The sequence below is a fragment of the Solanum stenotomum genome, chromosome 1 (genome assembly GCF_019186545.1).
Source record: "Solanum stenotomum isolate F172 chromosome 1, ASM1918654v1, whole genome shotgun sequence".
Lineage (NCBI taxonomy): Eukaryota > Viridiplantae > Streptophyta > Magnoliopsida > Solanales > Solanaceae > Solanum > Solanum stenotomum.
The window spans coordinates 13,606,372-13,629,812 of record NC_064282.1 but is presented as its reverse complement, the minus strand read 5'-3'; the positions used below and the strand labels follow the sequence as shown (position 1 = coordinate 13,629,812).

At 32.6% G+C, this 23,441-nt stretch overlaps 3 protein-coding genes across 4 annotated transcripts; 2 read left to right on the top strand and 1 right to left on the bottom strand.

Moving 5' to 3' along the window:
* Positions 1-3,760: 3,760 nt before the first annotated feature.
* Positions 3,761-9,794, bottom strand: LOC125841526 (uncharacterized). 2 transcript variants are annotated; one of them, XM_049520691.1, is made up of 6 exons: positions 9,495-9,794; positions 7,125-7,476; positions 5,677-5,761; positions 5,505-5,591; positions 5,182-5,412; positions 3,761-4,124 (listed from the first exon to the last, which is right to left on the bottom strand). In XM_049520691.1, the coding sequence occupies exons 1-6, from the start codon at positions 9,653-9,655 to the stop codon at positions 4,045-4,047; spliced, it is 996 nt and encodes a 331-aa protein (XP_049376648.1). In that variant the 5' UTR covers positions 9,656-9,794; the 3' UTR covers positions 3,761-4,044. The 2 variants fall into 2 exon arrangements, with proteins under 2 accessions (XP_049376648.1, XP_049376640.1); XM_049520683.1 differs by lacking the exon at positions 3,761-4,124 and adding an exon at positions 4,874-5,114.
* A 1,411-nt stretch (positions 9,795-11,205) lies between these two features.
* LOC125847898 (probable protein arginine N-methyltransferase 3) lies at positions 11,206-16,993 on the top strand. The gene is made up of 7 exons (XM_049527624.1): positions 11,206-11,574; positions 12,084-12,605; positions 13,436-13,533; positions 14,962-15,040; positions 15,164-15,424; positions 15,515-15,682; positions 16,229-16,993. The coding sequence occupies exons 1-7, from the start codon at positions 11,293-11,295 to the stop codon at positions 16,688-16,690; spliced, it is 1,872 nt and encodes a 623-aa protein (XP_049383581.1). The 5' UTR covers positions 11,206-11,292; the 3' UTR covers positions 16,691-16,993.
* Positions 16,994-17,992: 999 nt separating this feature from the next.
* On the top strand, positions 17,993-22,174 carry LOC125877271 (CO(2)-response secreted protease-like). The gene is made up of 12 exons (XM_049558619.1): positions 17,993-18,095; positions 18,231-18,331; positions 18,655-18,752; positions 18,976-19,128; positions 19,233-19,344; positions 19,553-19,806; positions 19,968-20,260; positions 20,404-20,504; positions 20,597-20,839; positions 20,919-21,033; positions 21,147-21,339; positions 21,606-22,174. The coding sequence occupies exons 1-12, from the start codon at positions 18,003-18,005 to the stop codon at positions 22,172-22,174; spliced, it is 2,325 nt and encodes a 774-aa protein (XP_049414576.1). The 5' UTR covers positions 17,993-18,002.
* The last annotated feature ends 1,267 nt before the right edge of the window (positions 22,175-23,441 follow it).

Genomic DNA, 23,441 nt, shown 5'->3' with positions numbered 1-23,441 from the left:
TTTAATAAATAAATAATATTGCCACACTTATGGAGACAATTAATTATTAGAATAATTTTTATCGTATCCGAAATATTAAAAATGGAGGAGATGAACATTAGTTCATTTGAGTGAGTCATTAATTCATCAACGTGAGATAGTTCTTTTATTAGTAATTTAACACTATCATCATTTGGTGAAGGAATATTATTATATCACTACGTATATTATTTTTCTCTCAATTAGTTTAAGGAAAAAAAAATAATCAAAAAGTAATATACAAAAATAAAAAAGGAAAAACGTGGGCAGAGAAAAAAAATATAAAAAAAAATACAAAATAAAAGAAAATAGTGCAGAATAAAAAAATGAAGATAATAAAAAAAAAAAGAAGAGGAATAGATCGTTAAAAAGAGAGTAAGAATAAAAAAAATAAAATAAATAAACATTTATTATAAAAAACAAAAACAAAAGAAACAAAAGATGAAAAGTGATAAAAAGTAATAATAATAAAAAATAAAGAAAAGGTAAAATAAAAAGGGGAAAACAAAACTTAACAAAAAAAATATTTAAATGAAAAAGAAGAGAACACTTTTTGTTAGACAAAAAAAAATAAATAATAACGGTAAGAAGAAAAGAAACAGAATGTTTTTTTTCTAAAAATAAAATAAAAACTACAAAAAAAAAATAACGTGCAAAAATAGAATAAAAAAAATATAAAAGAAATTTCCAAGAAATTGGTCTTAACCTCTTTAACATTTTCTTTTTCCAAAATTAATCCTAAATTCCATAGAAGTTTACCTCCTATTATAATTCAAATATCTACTCCCACTAAAATGACAATATTAAAATTTCTCGGATTTAAAAAAAATCTAAATAAGACAGTTACAATAAATCAAAGAGGGTGAGATGTAGGTAAATGCATAGCTAATAAGTACTATATCCAAAAGCTAAGTCAGGCCAAGATATAAGTCAATGAAGCGACCGTGCTAGAACCACGGGACTCGAGGGGTGCCTTATACCTTCCCCTTGGTCAATAGAATTTCTTATCCAGATTTCTAGTTCGCATACCATTAAAAATTAGAGTCAACTTCCTTTTGATTAGGGGTAAAAATTAGGTGACTTGGAACACCAAAACTCAATTCCAAGTGGCGACTCTGAAATAAAAATAATCCCTTTTCGAAATGTCACTTTAATTGGAGAAACTCTATTGTTCAAACACTTCGTTTGGGAAAAAATAGGGGTGTGACACCATCGCTTGAAAATACAATTTGTTGGGCCCGTGTCAAACCCATCTAGTTTTATATCTATGGGCTATATGGCGTTTGAATTGTATTTATAGGCCAGATTAACCGAGTAAATTTTACGCGATATTTTTACACGCATAGATAGTTTTTTTTTTTGAAACATAAATAACTACTTAATAACTTTACTTACCAATATAAATAAAATTTAGATAAATGAAATTAAATTGTCTAATATTTAGAGTTGATTAGAGAAAATTAGTATTAGATTGGTGCTAAGTTCTAATAAATTATTATTAAAAAATTTGCAAGTTTTAATAAATAAATTTCAAATAAAAAGGAGGACGAGAGACGATTTTGAGATATGACTGTTTGAATTTGGTTTTATTTATAGGCTAGATTATGCTGTTAAATTTTACGCAACTATCATATTTTCAGCCGATGCGTGTAAATTTTGCGCATATATATAGCTAATAACTTTACTTACCAATATATATAAAATTTAGAGAAATCAAATAAATTACTATCTAATATTTAGAATTGATTGGAGAAAAATTGTATTAGATTGGTTCTAAAAAATAATTTATTTTTAAAAAAATGCAAGTTCTATACACAAGTAAGTAAATTACAAGTAGGTAAATTTCAAATAATTAAAGTTGTTAAAAGGTCACATACTTTTATTCATTTATTTTTTTGCTAAAAAATATCTCTCTAGTTATATTTGTTGCCTTTTTATATCTTTGACTAATGGTTAACTAAGAGATGATTTAAAAGTTCATGTGGCATTCTATTACTTGTTTAATTTTAAACTTTTACCTAAATTAAATGAATTCATTCACTTGATTTTTTCACTTATATGTTTCAAGTCAAGCTCTTACGAAACTTACTTTTATTTATATTCTTCAAAATCATTTTTCGTGAAAAAACATATCTTTAGAGGTTAATTCATGTAAATAAAAAAATCGATTTTCAAAGTTTAATTTTATCAAAACATTAAATAATGTATTTATCTGATACAATAACCTCCAAAGAAACTGAAAAATGCAACCAATTTTTATTATTATTATTATTATTTGACAGAACCGGCCTTCAAATGTTGATTTTAATTTTTTTTATAATTTAATTTATTAGTCAGAGTTTAACTTGAATCAATAACAAAATGCCACATGGATTAACTATTATTTTTTTAGAAAAAATAGTATTGACTGTTAGTCAAAGGGCCTAAATGAGCCAAAAATATAACTAGAAGACTATTTTAAGCAAAATAAATAAACGAATAGTATACAACTATAACCTTTTGTAACAGTCCATGAACATTTTTTACCATTTTCTGTATTTTTTATCATAAATGCAACAAATAAAAAATACATGTAGCAGGTATAATTTTAATACATAAATAAGTGGTGTAACAATATTTGTTATGGTTCCTACTAAAAATCACCCTTTTCATTAGTTGGTATTTCTTTTTTTAGGATTATTTTGAGTTACAAAATATATTTAGGTGAGAAAAAAAATGCATTCTTTCTTTGATTTCCACTTTTATAATCAAGAACCAGGGGCGGATCTATATGTATGTGTGGGGGTGCCACGGCACCCAATGATCTCGATTAAAGCTTCAAGCTTCATGTATATATGTTTAAGAAATCGTTATAAATAAAATTTGCCACTCATTGAACGAATTGGTGATTGGTGCCATTCGCAAAAGACATAGATCCCCGCACCCACAATGCGGGTTTGATTCTCATTCTCAACATTATATTTTGGATTCTTGTATGAACTGAAGGCTTTCTAAGCTCTTTTCTTTTTTTTTTTTCCTGTTTTTTCTTGTTTTTTTTTTTCCGATTGGTTCTTATTTATTTGCTACTATTCTTTATTACGTAATTCAAATTGACTCCTTTTTTCTGTGATTAGTTCTTAATTTTTATTTTATTTTCTCTATCACTAATTATTGATCTCTTGATATGAATATTATGTGTTTATTCTTTATTAATTAATGAGTATTGTATTATGAAAGTCACATAAATATTACTACGAATATATTTAAATTGTTTTTAAAAAAAACATAAGTTTTAAAAAATGATGAATATTATTATGTTAGAGTTCTTTTAATTTTAAGGTTATTCCGATCTTCACGTTCTTGATAAGTAAGATGGTTGGGTTGAAACCAATTTTAATTTTTTCTCTACTATATATATGCAACAACACATAAAGACAATGAAATATAAATATATTAAGTTAACACTATTAGATGGTTTATACAAATTCGAATTTTTAATGTGGAAAATCTTTTTTTCCCTCAAAGTTTTAGAGAATGCCTCTAAATCCAAAAAAAAAGAAGGTTAAATTGTTTAGTTATCTCTAATCTCAGAATAACTAAAAGAAAATATTACTAACATGCACGTTTAATCAATTTGTTTTATAAAAATCGAAAAAAATAAATAATCTGAATTGTAACCCAAAATTAAAGGAACCGGGTCGTTTATCTTACTTGGGCGATGTGGCACCCACGACCTCTAAATCCTAGATCCGCCTCTGTCAAGAACAACTGAATACATAGCTTCAAGAATACTTATGAATCATCTCTCTATGCGGAACCAACTACAACGATCCATAGGAAGGATGTTATGAACCCAAAGAGCATGAAATTGAGTCCCAAAAAAGCACTCGTAATGTTATAAATTGGTTAGTGTACTGCATATCTATGACAAATATTATTCTGGAGCTAAAGGAACCTTGAGTCATATAAAAGCACTGAATTGCACTTCTTTGAGGCAAGGGGGGCTCTAGATCAACCACATTACCCTTATATTAACCAAGAAGAGAGTCATCGCAGTTCCAAATGAAGAACTTTGTCAAAACAAAAGGCTACAATGATTGGTCCAGACACATCTCCAATAGCACATCCTGAAAATTGTAATTCAAGTAAAGATGATGTTCGTTGTAGGTACTGAAAAGCATACTGTGAGCTTACCAATCCACTGGCCAGTTGTAGGGCGAACTATCATTGCTCCTATTCCTGCCCCTATAGAAGCGAAAACAAGAGATGCACTACATCTGACAGTAGTAATNAAGTTTTAAAAAATGATGAATATTATTATGTTAGAGTTCTTTTAATTTTAAGGTTATTCCGATCTTCACGTTCTTGATAAGTAAGATGGTTGGGTTGAAACCAATTTTAATTTTTTCTCTACTATATATATGCAACAACACATAAAGACAATGAAATATGAATATATTAAGTTAACACTATTAGATTGTTTATACAAATTCGAATTTTTAATGTGGAAAATCTTTTTTTCCCTCAAAGTTTTAGAGAATGCCTCTAAATCCCAAAAAAAAAAAAGTTGAATTGTTTAGTTATCTCTAATCTCAGAATAACTAAAAAAAAATATTACTAACATGCACGTTTAATCAATTTGTTTTATAAAAATCGAAAAAGATAAATAATCTGAATTGTAACCCAAAATTAAAGGAACCGACCCGTTTATCTTACTTGGGTGATGTGGCACCCACGACCTCTAAATCCTAGATCCGCCTCTATCAAGAACAACTGAATACATAGCTTCAAGAATACTTATGAATCATCTCTCTGTGCGGAACCAACTACAACGATCCATAGGAAGGATGTTATGAACCCAAAAAGCATGAAAGCACTCGTAATGTTATAAATTGGTTAGTGTACTGTATATCTATGACAAATATTATTCTGGAGCTAAAGGAACCTTGAGTCATATAAAAGCACTGAATTGCACTTCTTTGAGGCAAGGGGGGCTCTAGATCAACCACATTACCCTTATATTAACCAAGAAGAGAGTCATCGCAGTTCCAAATGAAGAACTTTGTCAAAACAAAAGGCTACAATGATTGGTCCAGACACATCTCCAATAGCACATCCTGAAAATTGTAATTCAAGTAAAGATGATGTTCGTTGTAGGTACTGAAAAGCATACTGTGAGCTTACCAATCCACTGGCCAGTTGTAGGGCGAACTATCATTGCTCCTATTCCTGCCCCTATAGAAGCGAAAACAAGAGATGCACTACAGCTGACAGTAGTAATGAAAATCTTCCTTCTTAGAAACTGAATTTTTTCCGATCTATCAAGTGTGTCACCATCTTGTTTAGATTTGAAGATTCGCCAGATATCAATGCCAACTTGCACAAACCATGATGCCAAAACTCCCAGAAAATGACCTGATTAGATAGTGGGAGGTGAAGAATCAGGAATTGAGGCTAGTCTAGGTGAACCACAAGAGAAGAAGATTAATGGACAGATAATGTTAAACCTCTGCATGTTGTTTTTGTAACACTGCAAAAGTAGATCACACTAGACATTCCCCTTTGAGCCTTGCGTGCAGCTGACTTGGGAACATCTGCAGAAATTGATAAACGCTAGGTTTCTTCAATGTCAATCAACAAGGACTATAGATTTAAGCATTGAGACAAACAAAAAATAACCTTTTAGAAGCTTCCATGCCATGTGTTGTGAGACATAGTAGACCGCTAATCTTTCCAGGACGCGTCTCGTAGTTACAACAGCAGTCTGATCAGAAGATACATAACGTTAATTGCACACAAGATCTTTCAGTATACGATTTCAGAGCTGGTATAACATGCAAGTGCATGATTGAAGCATATATTGGAAGCATATAGTCCGAAAGCAACAGAAATAAACTGTCATCTCATTTTTAGTTACTACTCCTTCTGTTCACTTTTACTTGTCAGCTGTTTACATTTACACTTTCAACCACTATGCATTATTGCTACACTGTTTATCTAGAACCTGTGATCACCAAATGAAGACAAGTTACAATAGAGGTTGAGGTGAATATCTAGACTCAAATGAAATAGATCAAGACTTAACAATTCAATTGATGCTTCAAGAGTCAAACTTGCTTAAGCATTATAAATTTGAAATTTCTATCAAATTACTGCTCAGTCCTTCTAACAAGCAATCTTCTATATTTAAGGTAAGATACAAGTAGAACAAGATCACACGGTCTTTTTGGCATGTTAGTGTCTCTAAGCTCAATAAAATTAATTGGTACTGTAAACTATTTAAGCAGAAGAAGATGAGAAATATGAAAGACTAGTCTAACATCTTCAGTCCTCTGTCTGTAGTAGAACCAAAAAAAGTTGGAAATGTATATTCAGCCGGAGACGCACTAAACCAAAGTAATTTCTTCGAATTTTTTTGGAGTAGTAACAAAAAAAATATTTGAAGATTATTTCAAATATATGTTTGCCTTACAATCTGATCGATTATTCCAACTTCAAACTTGAAACCGAAAATTGAAGTTTAAAAAACAGATTTGAAGAGTATTTCAAGTGAAAGAATGGTTTCACTCACAAAACTTCAACTTTTCATGTCCAAACACAACTTCAACTTTTACATACTTTCGGTTTCAATTTCAAAATACTCTTCTTTTTTCAAACTTCAACCAGATCATGTCGAAACATCTACTAGAAGATGCTGTGATATTTACAAAGAGCTTTCTTTCATTAAAAAAAATTGGTATCTCAGGGAATGTATGTAGGGTGAGACAAAAGTAGCACCAAAAGTTTGTGGCATTTTATACCGGACTTGACACAGTACTGCAACAAAACAAGCACCTCCAATTTTAGATGAAAACACATTTCCATCTGCCAGAGAAACGGGGATCAGAAATCCACAATAATTACAAGAACTCATCCTGCCATCTTTGGGACCAACGCATGGAAATACAAATACCAAATCAAACAAAAGTGATTACTGGATGAAAGAAGAAGCATCACTAGAGATGTATCATTTTACAATTTTCCAACAAAAGATATTGAAGGAATCAAGAAAATATTAAGCAGTGAAAAACATGAAGTTATAAGTGACAAGCGCATTGCATGGAGAAGGAGGGGCTTGCAAATGTTACCTCACGACCAATCTGTTTCACTGATTTCTTGAAAGGAGTCACCAGATCGACACGGCGATCTTCATTAGTATCCTGTAGGAAATCTTCATCATCCTCATCCTCATCCTCCATGTTAGCACGAGGCTCCAGAAGAGGTAAATAAGATGATAGGAGAGCTCTCAAGGAAGTCAGTGCAAGATTCCTCCACATAAATGCTGAGAATAAAGATTTTAACTCAAGGTTGTATTGTTTGGTACTGTGCTTCAATGAATCATGTTGAAAGTTAATTATCGATTCACTTTTCATGCTAGATATATAATCTTCAGAAAATCCCGTGCCAGCATCGCAAAGTGCAACTTGTGCTGCACCATTACTGTCAAAACAACACATTGTCAAGGTTTGCTGATAGTCTAAACGAATAAGAGTTTAATTTATTTCTTATGACAGAACATGGGAATAAGCATAACGAAAGAATGTACTACGCTTGTGCCTCTGTTCCGGTATGGTACAACTAAACTGATACAAAGTAGTATGCAATGAATCCTATATTTCCTTCAGATCGACTCTAAATTAAACTTCTGTATGGGAACAGTTAAAGATAAGTTGGCGTTTTTATAATAGTTAAAGATAAAAGGGCGCTTTTACAACAGTTAAAGATAAGAGGCTGGTATTACAAAGAAGAGCTGAATCAAGCGAATGAGGAATGTAATTGGCTGATAATCATCTGCACCATTTAGTCAAGCATCCACTTCTTTTCTTGGGATGGAACCTGATAGAATTTGACCGTATTAGTCACAAAGGAGATGGTATAATACTTGATAAAAGGGAGTACCATTTCCTCACTCCCAATTACAAACACTTGGTGTGACACAATTTGCTCTAACCCTGGTGGGCAGGATTACCTTGGCTTCCCAGTGGTAGAAGAAGGTGCAAGCAAGCTTAGCCCAAAGACCACTTGATTTTTTTTTTAAGAAGTTCCACCATCTTAGAAAAGAAAAATGAAGAAAATCTAGTGGGCTGGCAAGGTCAGATGACCAATGCACGAAACAACCAACAAATAAGAAAGGTTGTTATGAGTTATGGGGGGACTACTTAGTGAACAATACTCTGAATAGTAACTCATCCATGTAGAATTTGAGAATAGAGATAATATAAACTATCGCTCCGAGGAGGATAATATATTAAAGGTGTGGAAGAAATTATGTGGCCGTTGCAGTCATACATACACACAAAATCAATGTCGACAATAAAAAGCCCAACCTTTCAGCTAACTTAGAAAAATGAGACAAAACAAGGGAAACATCTAGGAAATTCAAGAGAGAAGCATCCCTGGGTAAAAGGAAGGAAATTAGCTCAACAGCTAAAGAGACTGGCAGCGTAACATCAATAATGAGAATATGGGGAGATACACCTCCACAATAGTGAGTCCTAGTAGTCTCTGCAAGCATTTAACTTATTTTATATGGTTGTCGCCATAGCACGAGGGATTTTCTAAGGGTTACTTGTGCATTGCAAATTATTATATATGGAATGCCTTTTGCTACATTATGAATGGGTGACAACCTCAGGCCTCAGGTTCTTGCTTACCAATCAAAAAAATTGTGAATCCAGTAAAAAACACATACCATGAACTTCTCAATTAATTAGCTCTGCGAACACAACATAGTAAATTTTCCACCCAATAAAGGCTGATCTACCTTTCTCTGAATGCTCCTACTATTGGCAAAAAATACAAGCCAAATAAATGCGCAAATGATACATGTTCACATTATAAGTAAAAGATGAGGGAATAAAGGAGGCTGAACTATCAGCAGCTTTGTAAAACACAAGCACCAGCACTAACTGAACTCTAAATAGAGACATACTACTATGATATGCAATCACAAATGACATCATAATTGATATTACTCTTCAACCAAAATCTATACAATTGAGAAAATAGAGCATAAAATCAACAAAATCCAGACTCCACGTTGTCCAATCTGACTTCGAGATATAGAATTTAATATGTCATATACGCAAAAGGATTGCCTCCACAAATTGAACTGAATAGAGCCAAATACTCAAGGATTACACTCACAAATGACATCAAAACTAACATAATTTCTTTAACCATCTAGTTTTCGTCCAGCGGAAAAATGAGTGGACTTACTAACAAATTTCACATTGCAAATATGACTTCAAAATATTACAAACTTCAACACATCAAACACGAAACAATTTTGGTTTTAGTTCATTAGATCACTCCCTCCCCAAAACAACTATAAGACTCTGAACACTGCCAAATCCAATATAATGTCACTCCTACAAAGCCCCTATAATGTGCCTACAGTGACAGCATGAACTGCATAACATGGACACAAAGTAAACATAGCATATTCTAAACATTACCCAAAAAAAGCCCTAGAAGCAAAAGGGTAACTGGCAGCAACAGAAGCTGCAGCTGCTGAGGCAGCGAGTTTGGCTGAGAAGACGCCATGAGAATGAAAGGCTTGACCAGTAAAGTTTGGATTTTTCCTCAGTAAATCCAATACAATAGCTATTCCCGCCATTGAAGGGGTTATCCAGAATCTTTTGTTATTTATTACTCCTATACGATTCAAGATTCAACACCATAACCAAGTTTCTTGATTCGAAAAACGATTTAGCAGGAACAAGTGTTTGTCTGATTCTTGTTGAATTATCAATAAAATCCAATTACTATACTAGTATAAAATTACAAAAATGTGAATAATATATAATTTAAAATACTTATTTATTCTTTAAATATAATAAAAAATTATCCTTTGGAATTTTAATCTATATATTGCTAATAGCCTAATACCACGTTTTAATTCTACATTCTGAGCCCACTAAAATAATATTATATGTCCGCATGATTTATGCATTTATTATTATGTATGTAAACAAAAAATATCAATCACATATTATATTATTCAATACTTATTTTATTAGAAGATTTTAAGTCAAGACGTGTTTTATTAGTTGTGAAATTTGTAAGTTGATTAAATCTCCCTAAGAATCACACTAAATAGTAAGAACAAGAAATGTGCATTCGTTTTTAACTGAATTTTCTTTGCTCTCGAGCCATTTTAAACTTAATATAAATGACACGATAAATTACTTAATATATTTTTGAGATATTGATAGAATTCTATGAGCTTTAAGAGACTTATTTGTCTAACATGCAAGTCAAACTCCTAACTTTACTGTAAGGACTACAATTTACGTAATAACCAATTTTTAGCAACTATGAGTGATATTCATATTTTTTGGAGCTAACATTATAAATAATTTTAGGTATTGATGGCGTTAGTGAGTGATCAACAAGTGCAATATATATATTGGGAGGCTAACATTGTTACTGATATACTAGTCAAGTAGGAAACTAGAGTATCTATCTCAGTCAGCTTCTCGAAGCATCCATTACCTTTTGCCCAACAACTAGGACAGTCTCGATAATCAACTTGTTAATTTTTTTCAACCAAAATGATGTAGATTTCGTTGTTTTCAATACTAGTTCTCATATTATATTCACCCTTTATAACGTCTCATTGTAAAGGATGCTAAAATGATTAAGATGTTTTTAATAATTAGCACTGAACTGTTTATTTGAGTTGCAACTCCTCTTGTATGATAAACTTTTCATATATATAAAATTTCAAAATTTATTATCCTCGTTTGTTATCTTCATTTTATACACTAAGTAGACGTTTGAACATAAATTTAATTGAAACTTGAAATAAAATAATTTTTAAAATTAAAATTAAAAAATAATGTTTGAATATACATTTCACTTGATTTTTAATTAATTTTTTCTAATTAAAAAATAAATAAATTATCTAGATACAATTTTCAAACTTGAAAACCTCATCTTCAAACTAACCAAAAAACATTCAAATGTATAATAAAAGAATGTTTTGAAAAAAAATAATCTATATCCCTACAGACCCTTAAGAGAAATATGAAATATTTATCACAAATAATTCATTTAAAAGAATATTCAAAGTAAATAAATGGAGGGGATTGTATTAAATTTAAATTTTAATAAAGGAGAAAATAGTCAAACAACAAAGAGTAGGGTTTTAAAGGGTTTTAGACCATATTTTTCATTCTTCGCCTTCTCCTCAAGTTCCCAAACCAACCATTACCATTCCGAGATTGTAATTTCTGCTAATTTCCCACGGCGATGGAGGAATGGAACACCGTATATATGGAAGTAGAAGGTGATAACTCAGACGACGATAAGGACCAGAACTGGGACGATTGGGAAAACGGAGACGAAGAAGATGAAGAGGAGGCTATGAGCTCGAAATTACTCTGTTTGTTCTGTGAATCTACTTACGATTCCAGTAATGCGCTCTTTGAGCACTGCGCATCCGAACATCGGTTCCATTTCAACACTCTCAAGAACACGCTTGCCTTGGATTTTTATGGCTGCTTTAAGCTAATTAATTATGTTAGGTCTAAGGTATTCGTTTAACTCATCTTTATTGCTAAAAAAGATGTTATTTTTCAACTCTTTGATTAATTTATCACGTGCAATTCAATTGAAACTAATGTCCTTTTTCCCCCGAGTTTAAGAATATTTATACAATCAGGTCATTTATTAGTTGGTAATCTGGTAAAAGTGGTAACTAACCTGCTCTTTACACCTTGTTTGGATGGTTGTTACATAATGTATCGTACTGTACTTTATTGTTTTAATGAATGTGCCGTTTGGATAGATTGTATCGTTTTCCATGAGCTAGTATAAAAGGTAGGGTAAAGGATAAAATAGGATTTAATGATAATGATATGATACAATACAATAAAATTTAAGTAACAGTCAAAACAAATATTGTATTTGAACTAAGAACACGATACAATACAATAGGTAACAACCATCCAAACAAGCTGTTAGTGATTTGTGTGTTTTATCTCAATTCTTACTTTATATAAATTGAATCCTTTTTCCATATACATATATGTTGCTATTAGGTTGCTGCGAACAAATGCTGGAGTTGTGGCATTGTTTGTCGGTCAAAGGAAGATTTACTGAATCACTTGCACGAAGTTGCTAGTTTTGATAATGGCCAGTTTCCTTGGAATGATGATGAGTTTTTGAAGCCTTTCTTGAACGAGGATGCACTTTTGTATAGCTTTGATGAAGATGATGAAGGTGAAGATGATGTGGACAATATGCCTATTGACAAAGAGGAGTTAATTAAGGATCTTGAACAAATTAGCATCGATGAGGATGATTTTACTCTCGAAACAGAAGAAAACAAACCTACAGCCTCCAGTCTTAGTGGAGGGAAATCTGCTTCAATGACCGATACTACTCTCAGCAGTGGCATTGTCTCTGCAGAAGCTGGTGTTTCTTCATATAGGAACAACAATGACCTAGATTCCAGCTTATATATTGCAAAAGTTGCAGCAAATAAGATCAAGGATGTAAATAAAAACTATTTTGGTGGTTATAGTTCGTATGGTATCCACAGGGACATGATAAGTGATAAGGTAAGTTCTACCCTGATCAGTGTTGTGCATACTTAATTAGTAAGGTAGAACAACTAGTTTCCCTTGATTAAACCTTTTCTATGCTTAATTGTTAGGTGCTGCTTTGGCCCAACTTTTGATGTATTAGCAACCATCTTGTTATGGTGGAAGAAATAGTCAACCAAATTGTTTTCCCCATGTTAGGCTAAGGACTTTTTCAATCTCTATTTGTGGTATATTAGTTTACTCTAAGCCAATATTTACTTGAATGAATTTTGCTTGTATTTCGTGTCAAACAAGAATCAACTGCTACCTATGTCAAGACAAAGTGAATATACTTCACCAAACTAAGGGAATAAGAATAATCTAGTTATTCTGCGGTTGACTTATCCTTGGAATTTTCTTATTTTGGATCAGGACTTAATTTTACTAGAACAGAAGAAGCACCAACAAAATGCAACTGTCATACATCAAAGCATTCTATGCTCCAGACTCAACCATTGTATAAAGCCTAGCCCCTTGTCTTCATCAGGAAGTACATTGTATATAGCCTATCACCCTGAGTATCTATACCGCTATTTTAAACCACACTGCTTTCCAGTCTCTTCAATTGGCACTAAAGCAATATTTTCTTCCACCAGCTTTTCAAATCTAATTAACATAAATTTCCTGCTGTTGCCTCCAAAACATTGTTGTGAAGCTGATGTAGGTTCTTCATTGAACTCACATTATTGCCAAAATCTATTTCTGCTTCTTTGTGCCTGGACATAATAATGTTTGCCTTCTTTTAAGAAAAAAGGGTACCACCGAATTATTTGGTAACAAGATTGTCAATATTGTGGCTTATGCAGGTAAGAACTGATGCTTATCGGCAAGCCATTCTGGAGAATCCTTCTCTCTTAAAAGGTGCTGTAGTCATGGATGTAGGTTGTGGTACTGGCATATTGAGGTTAGAAGAGTTTTGCTCATATTTACTTTATCCCATTACATTTTTACCAGTGTAGCCACTAATTTGATGCAATATTCTGAAGATCTTTAAATCCTTTCTAGGCCTCTTTCATTTGTGAGTACTTGTATCCTTGGCTGAATTTCTTGTTCTACTTTTAGGGGATAAATCATGGAGGAAGAAAAGACAAATATTAAAAACTATGAAAGGAGGTAGTTAGACTTGAAAGAACATAAAGTGGCGAGCAATAAGCTCTGAATCTATTTTTTTTTATATTACATTACGCCAAGCTGAAGAAAGGAGAATTAAGTCTTATTGCCTTAACCAGAAGGTGAAATAGTCGTACGTGTATCTTTTTATTTCAATCTTTAGATGAGCCACTAGCAGGATTCAGGAAGAGCAGTTTGCAAACGGAGGAAGAAAACGCTTGAAAATCTCTTCAAGACTGATTTCAAATATTTTATTCCTTGGTTTGCACTAGTATGAGGAAGTATGTAGAGATTGGCCCACCAAGTGATCTCTTAGCTGTCCTATTCTATCTGCACACCCGTATGTTTTTTGAGTGAGAAAACCATCCTTGCAGCTTCAAGTAGTGTATGTATTTCAACATTACATAAAAAAACTAGTGTATGTTTAGTCCTTTAGTTTTTGCTAGGAGATATAACTTGTACAGGAGCTAACTCTTTTTTTTTGTAATCCTTGCTCCTTCTGGATGCTTTTTGATGAAATACTTCTACCTGATCAAAAAAGAAAATTGAAAATCAGTGGCTCAAGGAGGAAGGATTCATAGGAAATCATATTTCAATTTCAACTAACCATCCTTTCAGCCTGATGCTTTTCGATTGGCACTTGGACAGTGTCTGATTGGGTTTGATAAAAGGGCATTTGAAATTGAAGTTGAAAAAACAAAATTGGTTAGTTGAAGTTGTATTTGGACATGAGTTTCACTTGGAAATAAGTTGAAGTTTTGCGAGTGAAAACCATTACTTGCATTGAAATGTGTATTTGCAAATACTGATTGCCAAACTTCAACTTGCAAATACTGATTTTAGTATTTGCACGTGAGTTCATGAGCAAAGACCCCAGGTGATCAGATTTTTCGAAAGAATCCCTAACAGGTCACTGATACTGTCATCTTGGTTGTTTCTTTTGAAATCAACCAATTAGGAAGTAGATCTCAACTTGTAAATCTAAAGAGGAGTCGAACAATTAGAACTGATTCATGNTGTCTTAGATCCACCTTTTTGTAATAGTGCACCCATTATCTATAAATCCTGAATATGCCTCGGGATTTTTCGAAAGAATGCCTAACAGGTCACTGATACTGTCATCTTGGTTGTTTCTTTTGAAATCAACCAATTAGGAAGTAGATCTCAACTTGTAAATCTAAAGAGGAGTCGAACAATTAGAACTGATTCATGCTGTTTCTAGTCTCTTTGCAGCCCAAGCAGGTGCGTCAAGGGTGATTGCAGTTGAAGCAAGTGAAAAGATGGCAGCTGTGGCAGCTCAGGTCAACAATCTCTCATTATCAAATTGTCACGTTGCTTTTCCGAATTTAACTATTTTCTCTTCACTTGCAGCTCCAGTTTTATTAACTAAACTCCATTACTTTATGAACTTACTTTAATTACAGATCGCTAAAGACAATAACCTTTTGCGGATTGGAAGCAAGAATGAAGGTTATGATCAAGGCAATGGTGTAATGGAAGTGGTTCAAGGAATGGTTGAAGAGCTAAAGAGTACCCAGAAAGTTCAGCCACACAGTGTTGATGTGTTAGTGAGTGAATGGATGGGTTATTGCCTGCTTTATGAGTCAATGCTCAGCTCTGTCCTGTATGCACGTGATCAATTTTTGAAGCCTGGAGGTGCCGTTCTTCCTGACACGGCAACTATGGTAACCCTCAACAAGCTTTTTTTGCATGTGTTTAACAAATCATGTGTTTGTATGTTGGAGCTAAATTCTGTGTCCACATTTCTTTTCTAGTTTGCTGCTGGGTTTGGAAGAGGTGGTACAAGCATTCCATTTTGGGAAAATGTTTATGGCTTTAATTTGTCTTGTATCGGCGAGGAAATCGTTAAAGATGCTTCCAGAATTCCAATAGTTGATGTTATTGACAGTTGTGATATAATAACCAATTCAAAAGTTCTCCAGGTTTGTCTTTTTATCTGCATGGAGAAGCATGAAAATTGTGTGTAGTACTTTGACCTCTCAGGGTCCTTGTTTTAGTATCAGTTGTCTGCATTACAGTATATTGGCATTGTCAAACTTTTTAGGTTTTAAATGCGATATCACGATAGTCTTATATGTCAAGCCTGAAGTTTGTTTAATTTAATACTTTATTACCTAATGCTCATCTTTCCACTTGATTCTAGGATTCACTTATGATTATAACAAGCACAATTAAATTGTTCGAGTGAGAGCTTTTGAAGGCTATATGAATTTTATTTTAAATATTAAATAGTTATGTAGATGTAATTATTTGAGAAATAAGTGGTGTACGAGAGAATTGAGTGAACTGTGAAGACAACTGTTGCTTGGAATGATTGTCCCCCTAGATTTTCATTTTTCCCCACAAATCCCTTGGCTAATGAAAACGTGCTTTTCTAGAGGACAACTCATTGAACAGATTAAAAGCTGAGAGAGATCTCTTTAAGGTTTTACAATATTTCACTGACATCTAGTATACTTTATGAACAGAACTTTGATCTGGTGACTATGAAGCTGGAGGAGATGGATTTTACAGGAATGGTTGAACTGGAGCTGAAGGGAGAAACTTCTGCAAACGGGTCTACAGGTTCAAAACCTGTAACAAACTGGTGTTATGGAGTTGTCGTTTGGTTTGAGACTGGATTTACAGAAAGATTCTGTAAAGAAAAGCCAACTAACTTGTCCACATCTCCCCATACTACCAGCACTCACTGGTCGCAGACTATCCTCACTTTCTCAGAACCAATTGCAATGGTATCCCCAGGAACACTAAATGTTGATAAAATGGCAGCAGTTGGTACTGATGCCTGCCCCGCAGTGAAAATACAATGTCGGATCAGTGTAGTTCGTGCTGCTCAGCATCGAAGCATTGACATTTCCATGGAGCTATCAGGAATTGGGCCTTTTGGTAGAAAACGAAATTGGCCAGCACAAATGTTTAATGTATTGTAAGTTGATCCAAACCATTTGACTGCAAACTCAAGCTCCTACCATACATTTCTGCTTGCACCTGACAGGAGGACCTCGGGGCTAGTGAGTGGATTATTTTCGTCTCATTGTTGATGCATGATGAAGACGTGGATCATTCCAAGTTTCTTGGAGTAAGCACAAACCATAGAAATACCCGTCTTGCCCGCCTTTTATTTTGGCACTGTTGGTTTTGAGCACTTTGGTGGGCTAGCAGTTGTAGAAGAGAGAATCAACATATTCAAACACATGAGAAATGATTTCTTTGTTGTGGTAATATTTTTTATATAAGTCTTATTCTATCCTTATTTCTTCCTGGTAATTTTCCTCAAGAGTCTTTCAGTTGATGGTTAACCATTCACGAAATATGTCATTTGGTTACTTGTATTAGAGTAAAAAAATTCTTTCGAGGTCAAATTTTACATCAGTCGACTAGTATTTAGTTAACATTTGTGTATCCATATTAATACTACTTGCGTTTTTTTATGTGGTAATTGCTGTATTATTTTATGTTTAACTCAAATCTGTAATTTTGTTTTTTTGAGTTGACATTTGATTCCTTCCTGGGGTGCTATCACAAAACACCAGCCACTTGTGAATTGTGATTATAGATGAGGGAACAAATTAGACAGCGATGAACATGGTATGAGCATTTTGCATGTTCAGCTACTTCCATACCCTAGCTGTAAAGTGAATCATTTCATTTATTCTTATAAGAGTTCTTCTCCAAGGAATTAATTATTTCGATTTCAAGTGTTTGGTTCTTCTCTTTTTTTCTTTCAAAATTAGCAGTGACCACATGTAATACATGTATTTGACATTAATCTTGAAAAGGCACAAAATATGCAAAGCCAATTATTAATTGTGTGAGATTTCTTTTATACTGATAATTTGTGAGACAAAACGAAGCCTAACACAACCAACATCGATCGTGAGTCACAAATTAATCAAGTATATTTTATGTACTTAAAAGTGAAATAAGGAATCACTTAGGTGGCTGATCAAAGAATATTAACAATTTGAGGTGTATCCAAATGACACAAACACTTGTGCATGCATAGAGCTAAAGAGCTTGCTTGTCATGTACTTCAACTTTTTCCCCTTTTTGATTAATCATTTTAATAATCCTCTTCTCTTCCATTTAATTAATTGCAGTAATATTAGCTAATCATGCAAGATTAACTTAATCACATACAAATATAATATATAAAAAATATGAGACAAAAAACAAGCTATATAAAAGCCTATATATACTTCTCTTCTTAAGGAATTTAATTACTTGCATGAGTTATATGCTATGGCTTTTCTATTTTATTTTTCTCCTATTGTTATCTCCACATTCTTTCTTATGATCACTTCTTGCATAGCATCAAATGATCAAACTCCCAAGGTACGTAATTAATTTTCTCCTCTTTTTTTTTTAGAATTTGGCAAAACTAATTATATTAGAGAGTGAAAAAATCGAGTATTTGAACAAATTGTTAATTTCTTCATCCTATTGTAACCGTAATTATATTGTATGCAGCCTTACATTGTATATATGGGTAGTCCTTTGAATAACAACGGAGACTCAGCTGAAATTTCAGAATTAACGCATCTACAAATGTTGTCATCCATTATCCCAAGGTTAATATATATATATACTATGCTTGCTTTTATACTCTTTTTCCTCTTCATTTGGTTAGACAATAAGCAATAAAAATTAAGAAACAAAACATATAGTAATTAGTACATTAGATTAATTAAATCTAGACATCCTACTAATTATAAGATCATGAAATAGCTAGCAACTTGTATAATTTGATGATCAGTAACAAAGTCAGGATTTTCGTTAAGGAAGATCAGCTAAAGGGATGTAATATCTACTACACATAAAACAAACACGTGAAAGAATGTATTATTTATGAACATAACAAACTAAAATAATATTGTTTTAACTTTTGGGACAGTGAAGAAAGTGAGAGAATCTCAGTGAAGCATTCATTTCATCATGCCTATAGGGGCTTTTGTGCCTTGCTTACTAAACAAGAAGCCGCCCTTTTGTCTGGTAATATTCTTTTCTTTTTCCTTTTTAATTGCATATAATAATGTAAAAAATATTTAAAGAGAATAGTTCAAAATTTATTCCACAATTTTCTCTATAAGTTTTAAGTTTTTTTTATATTACTTGCCCATTTAGCCAAGTTTTGAGCTACTGGAATGGGAAAAAAATATTCTATTGGGAGCGACAGTAATGACTAATAACTCGATTTAATTGGAAAATGAAGCAGGTTATGAAGAGGTTGTATCAGTATTTCCAGATCCTATACTTGAACTTCATACAACACGTTCCTGGGATTTTTTGGGATCTTATTATTCTACCAACAACTACAATTACCATGCTTCTTCTAATTATGACGTTATTATTGGAGTTATTGACACAGGTTACGTTATTTTTATCAAATATAATTATTTTTTAAAACTTTTGGGTGCACAAAAAAATTACTTTTTTCCATTAATCAAATTGTTGCATATTATTTATTTTTAGGCATATGGCCAGAGTCACCTAGTTTTGATGACCAACATATTGGAGAAGTACCATCAAGATGGAAAGGAGTTTGCATGGAAGGATTTGACTTTCACAAGTCAAACTGCAATAGGTCATCACTTTATTTCACTATCAACAAATAGCTCGTTATCGATAAGGCAAATTTCGATAAATTATATTTAGATAGTGAACTATCTCAATATATGATTATGTGATACTCGCGAAATTTTGTTAATCCCCCTCCTGGAGTCTCACAATTTCTCCAAATTCCCTATAAAAATTCTACCTAATTAACATTCTTCAAATTAAATCTATCTTAGGAAGTTGATTGGAGCAAGATTTTACGATATTGAAGATCAAGATTCCAACATCACAAAATTACCTAAAAACACTACAAAACCAAATGGAACACCAAGGGACAGAGTAGGGCATGGAACACACACATCCTCTATTGCAGCAGGTGCATTTGTCCCTAATGCCACTTACTATGGCCTAGCAAGTGGCATTGCTAGGGGAGGCTCACCCTCTTCTAGGATAGCAACTTACAAAGCATGCTCAGAGGGATATTGTCAAGGTTTGTATTTGTTTTTTTAATAATCATGATGGCTGGGTCAACTTGCACGCATTTGAACCAATGTTTGGATAGACGTGAAGAAATCACCTAATAAAATTAAATTGGAGACATTAGGATTGTCAGTTCACTTTATTGACCACTAGATCACACTGTTAATGCAGGTTCTGCAATACTTAAAGCGATTGATGATGCAATCAAAGATGGAGTTGACATAATTTCAATATCTATTGGAAGAAGTTTTGTTTTTCAAACTGATTTTAAGGATGATCCAATTGCAATTGGGGCTTTTCATGCTGCTGAAAGAGGTATTGGTGTTGTCTGTTCTGGTGGGAATGAAGGGCCTGATCCTTACACTGTTACCAACTCTGCTCCTTGGATTTTCACTGTTGCTGCTTCTACTATTGATAGAAAATTTCAGTCCAATGTTGCCCTGGGAAACAATGTCACTTTGAAGGTAAACAGAGCATTCAATCAATTCACAAAGCTCAATAAAGTGTCTACATGGAGTTTTACTTAGTTTCCTAATGAGTGTGAGTAGATGAGGATTTAGAATTTAAAGTTTATCCTAATCGTACTTTTGTTATTCAATTTCAATAGGGAACAGGAATAAGTTTCTATACTAGTGGTCACGCCAAAACTTATCCCCTTGCATTTGGTGAAAATGTTCATTTCCACCCCTCGTTAACTTCTCAAGCCAGGTATTTTTCTTATTTTCAAAATTTATCTCTGATCCTTTGTTATCGCGGAATATTTTGTGCATCGGACTGTGAAATTGCATATGCAAGTGCAGGTATTGTATGCCAGGGTCACTTGATGCTAAAAAAGTTGCTGGGAAAATAATTGTTTGTATGAATGATGGCTGGTCAGTATCAAGATTAATCAAGAAATTAGTAGTGCAAGATGCCAATGCAAAAGGTTTAATTTTAATTGATGAGCAAGAGAAAAGTTCCCCATTTGATTCAGGCAGTTTCCCATTTGCTGAATTTGGAAAAATAGCTGGGGCAAAAATTCTTCAATATATTAATTCCTCCCAGTAAGACTCATCTATCATTTTTACAAATTACGTAAGACAAAAAAATTTACTCGCACTCAATATTTACACTAAATCACAGAAATCCACATGCGACTATATTTCCTGCTAATGAGATCCGAAGATTTAAGCCAGCTCCAGTAGTCGCAGATTTTTCTTCACGTGGACCTGCCACACTTACCGAGAATATTATTAAGGTTCTAATTAATTAGTTATATCGTCATCTATGTATATAAGTTAAACTCGATTGATAAATTATGCGTTACAACTTGACTATGAGTTTAAAATATGATTTTTGATGTATGTGCAGCCTGATATAACAGCTCCTGGTGTTGGTATTTTATCAGCTATGATTCCAAATACTGAAAAAGGATCATCTTTGTTTGGTATTACATCAGGAACATCAATGGCATGTCCACATGTAAGTGGAGCTATGGCCTTCATTAAATCAATTCACCCAACATGGACCTTCTCAATGATCAAATCTGCTATAATGACAACAGGTATTACATATTAAATCGAGTTACGGCTTGTTGAAAATTCATCGAAATTTAATTCCTAACGTATAACATTATCAAAGGTTTTTCGATCGATTCTTTTTTTTCTTATTGATGCAAAATGTAGTCTGACCAGTGACGAAATCAGAAATTTCATCAAAATTTAATATATACCATAAGAAAAATAAATGACATAATTTTTTGACCAAAGGTGTTCAACTAATCCTTTCCGTAGTAACTGAATTTTCATTTTCTTTTTTTTTTCTCTGCAGCAACAATATCTAATAATCTGAGAAAGCCCTTGACAAATACATCAAATCTTGATGCAAGTCCACATGAAATTGGTGCTGGTGAATTAAACCCTATTAAAGCTCTAAATCCAGGCTTAATATTTGAAACAACCATGATTGATTACTATAACTTCCTTTGTTATTATGGATACAAAGAAAAAGAACTTAGATTAATAGTATCAAAGAAAAATAATTTTAATTGTCCAAGAAATAGTACTAGTACTACCAAAAAGGAACTCATATCACACATGAATTACCCTTCAATCTCTATAGAAAAACTTGATCAAAATTATGGGGTCTCCAGAGTTAATCGAGTTGCGATGAATGTTGGTTCTCCAAATGCCACGTATACTTCCTCGATTATTGGTCCACCCGGTTTGATTGTTAGGGTTCTTCCAAGAAAGATTGAATTTGTGAAAGAAATAAAGAAAGTTTCGTTTGAAATATCGTTTGACGGTAAAAAAGCATCAAAAGGTTATAATTTTGGATTTATAATATGGTCAGATGGCTTTCATAAGGTTAAGATGGTATTTGCAGTGAATGTTGAGTAGTTTATAATTTTTTTTTATTTTGTAGAGGGATGATATATTATTGTAACTTGTAAAACTATTTTCCGATTTATAAATTGGAATACTGTTTTTAATTTGATGAGAGTTCTTGTAAACTCTTGATATTTTCTAGCGTTTGCATATTCATGAAACAATGAATCGTTAGGGTAATGCTTCATCACTAAATTACTTGTAGCTAACAATTTGTTTTTTGATAATTCGCTGTTAAATATATGATTTGTGACAAAATTTGATGCTTAGCTATCAAGTTTATCCATAGCTCAAATATGCCATCAAACTTTTAGAAAAGACTCATTTATGTCATCCGTTAAAAGTGTGGCTCATCTATGCCATTGTTGTTAAGAAAAGGCTCATCCATGCTATTTTTTTAACTCCGATTTTGCAAAACCATTTTTTACACCCCAAACAAGATTTAACACTTTTCAATTAGAGTTTTTGGATCAAATGTACACTTTTTGCTTCTTTTTCTTTAGAAACACCAAGTACACATGAAGAACATAAATAACTTCCAAATTTTCAATATCTTCACGAAATTATCTCAAATTTCGGCTATAACATTAATTTCTTCTTTTAAAAAAAAACAAAGAATCTAAAATCATTTGTAGAATTTAAAAATTCACCCGTATTAAAAAAAATTCCAAAAAATGAAAATCAGTCCCAAAATTTTAAAATTTTGCTTTGATTAGTGTTTTTGTAGTTGTTTTTTACGTTAGATCTTTGTTGCCTAGTGTTTTTTGAGTCTATGTTCAAAATTTCAAATGATTTGAAATTGTGGAGAAAGTTATACCATTAAAGAATATTGAAGTTTTGAAACTTTGAAGAAATTTCAAGTGGTCTTGTTGAGTTAGGTTGAATTCGAGCTCAAAAGATATTGAGTTTTGGTATCTAGCTCGGAGGGAAACTACTCTTGAAATTTGAGGCGATTTCATGAAGATTTGAACAAGTTTGAAATTTAGGAATTGTTAATGTTCTTTATGTGTTCTTGTTGTTCTTAAAGAAGTAGAAGCAAAAAATGTACATTTAATCCAAAAACACCAATTAAAAAGTGCTAAATCTTGTTTGGGGTGTAAAAAATGGTTTTGTAAAATCGGAGTTAAAAAAATGTCATGAATAAGGCTTTTCTAAAAATTTAATGGCATATTTGAGTTTTTTTTTTTTTTTTAAAGTAGTGGTAGAACTTTGTTTCCAAAACTCATTGCTTGAAATAATTTAATTGTCTATTTTATAAGTTTTTCGAAAGTCAAAAGTA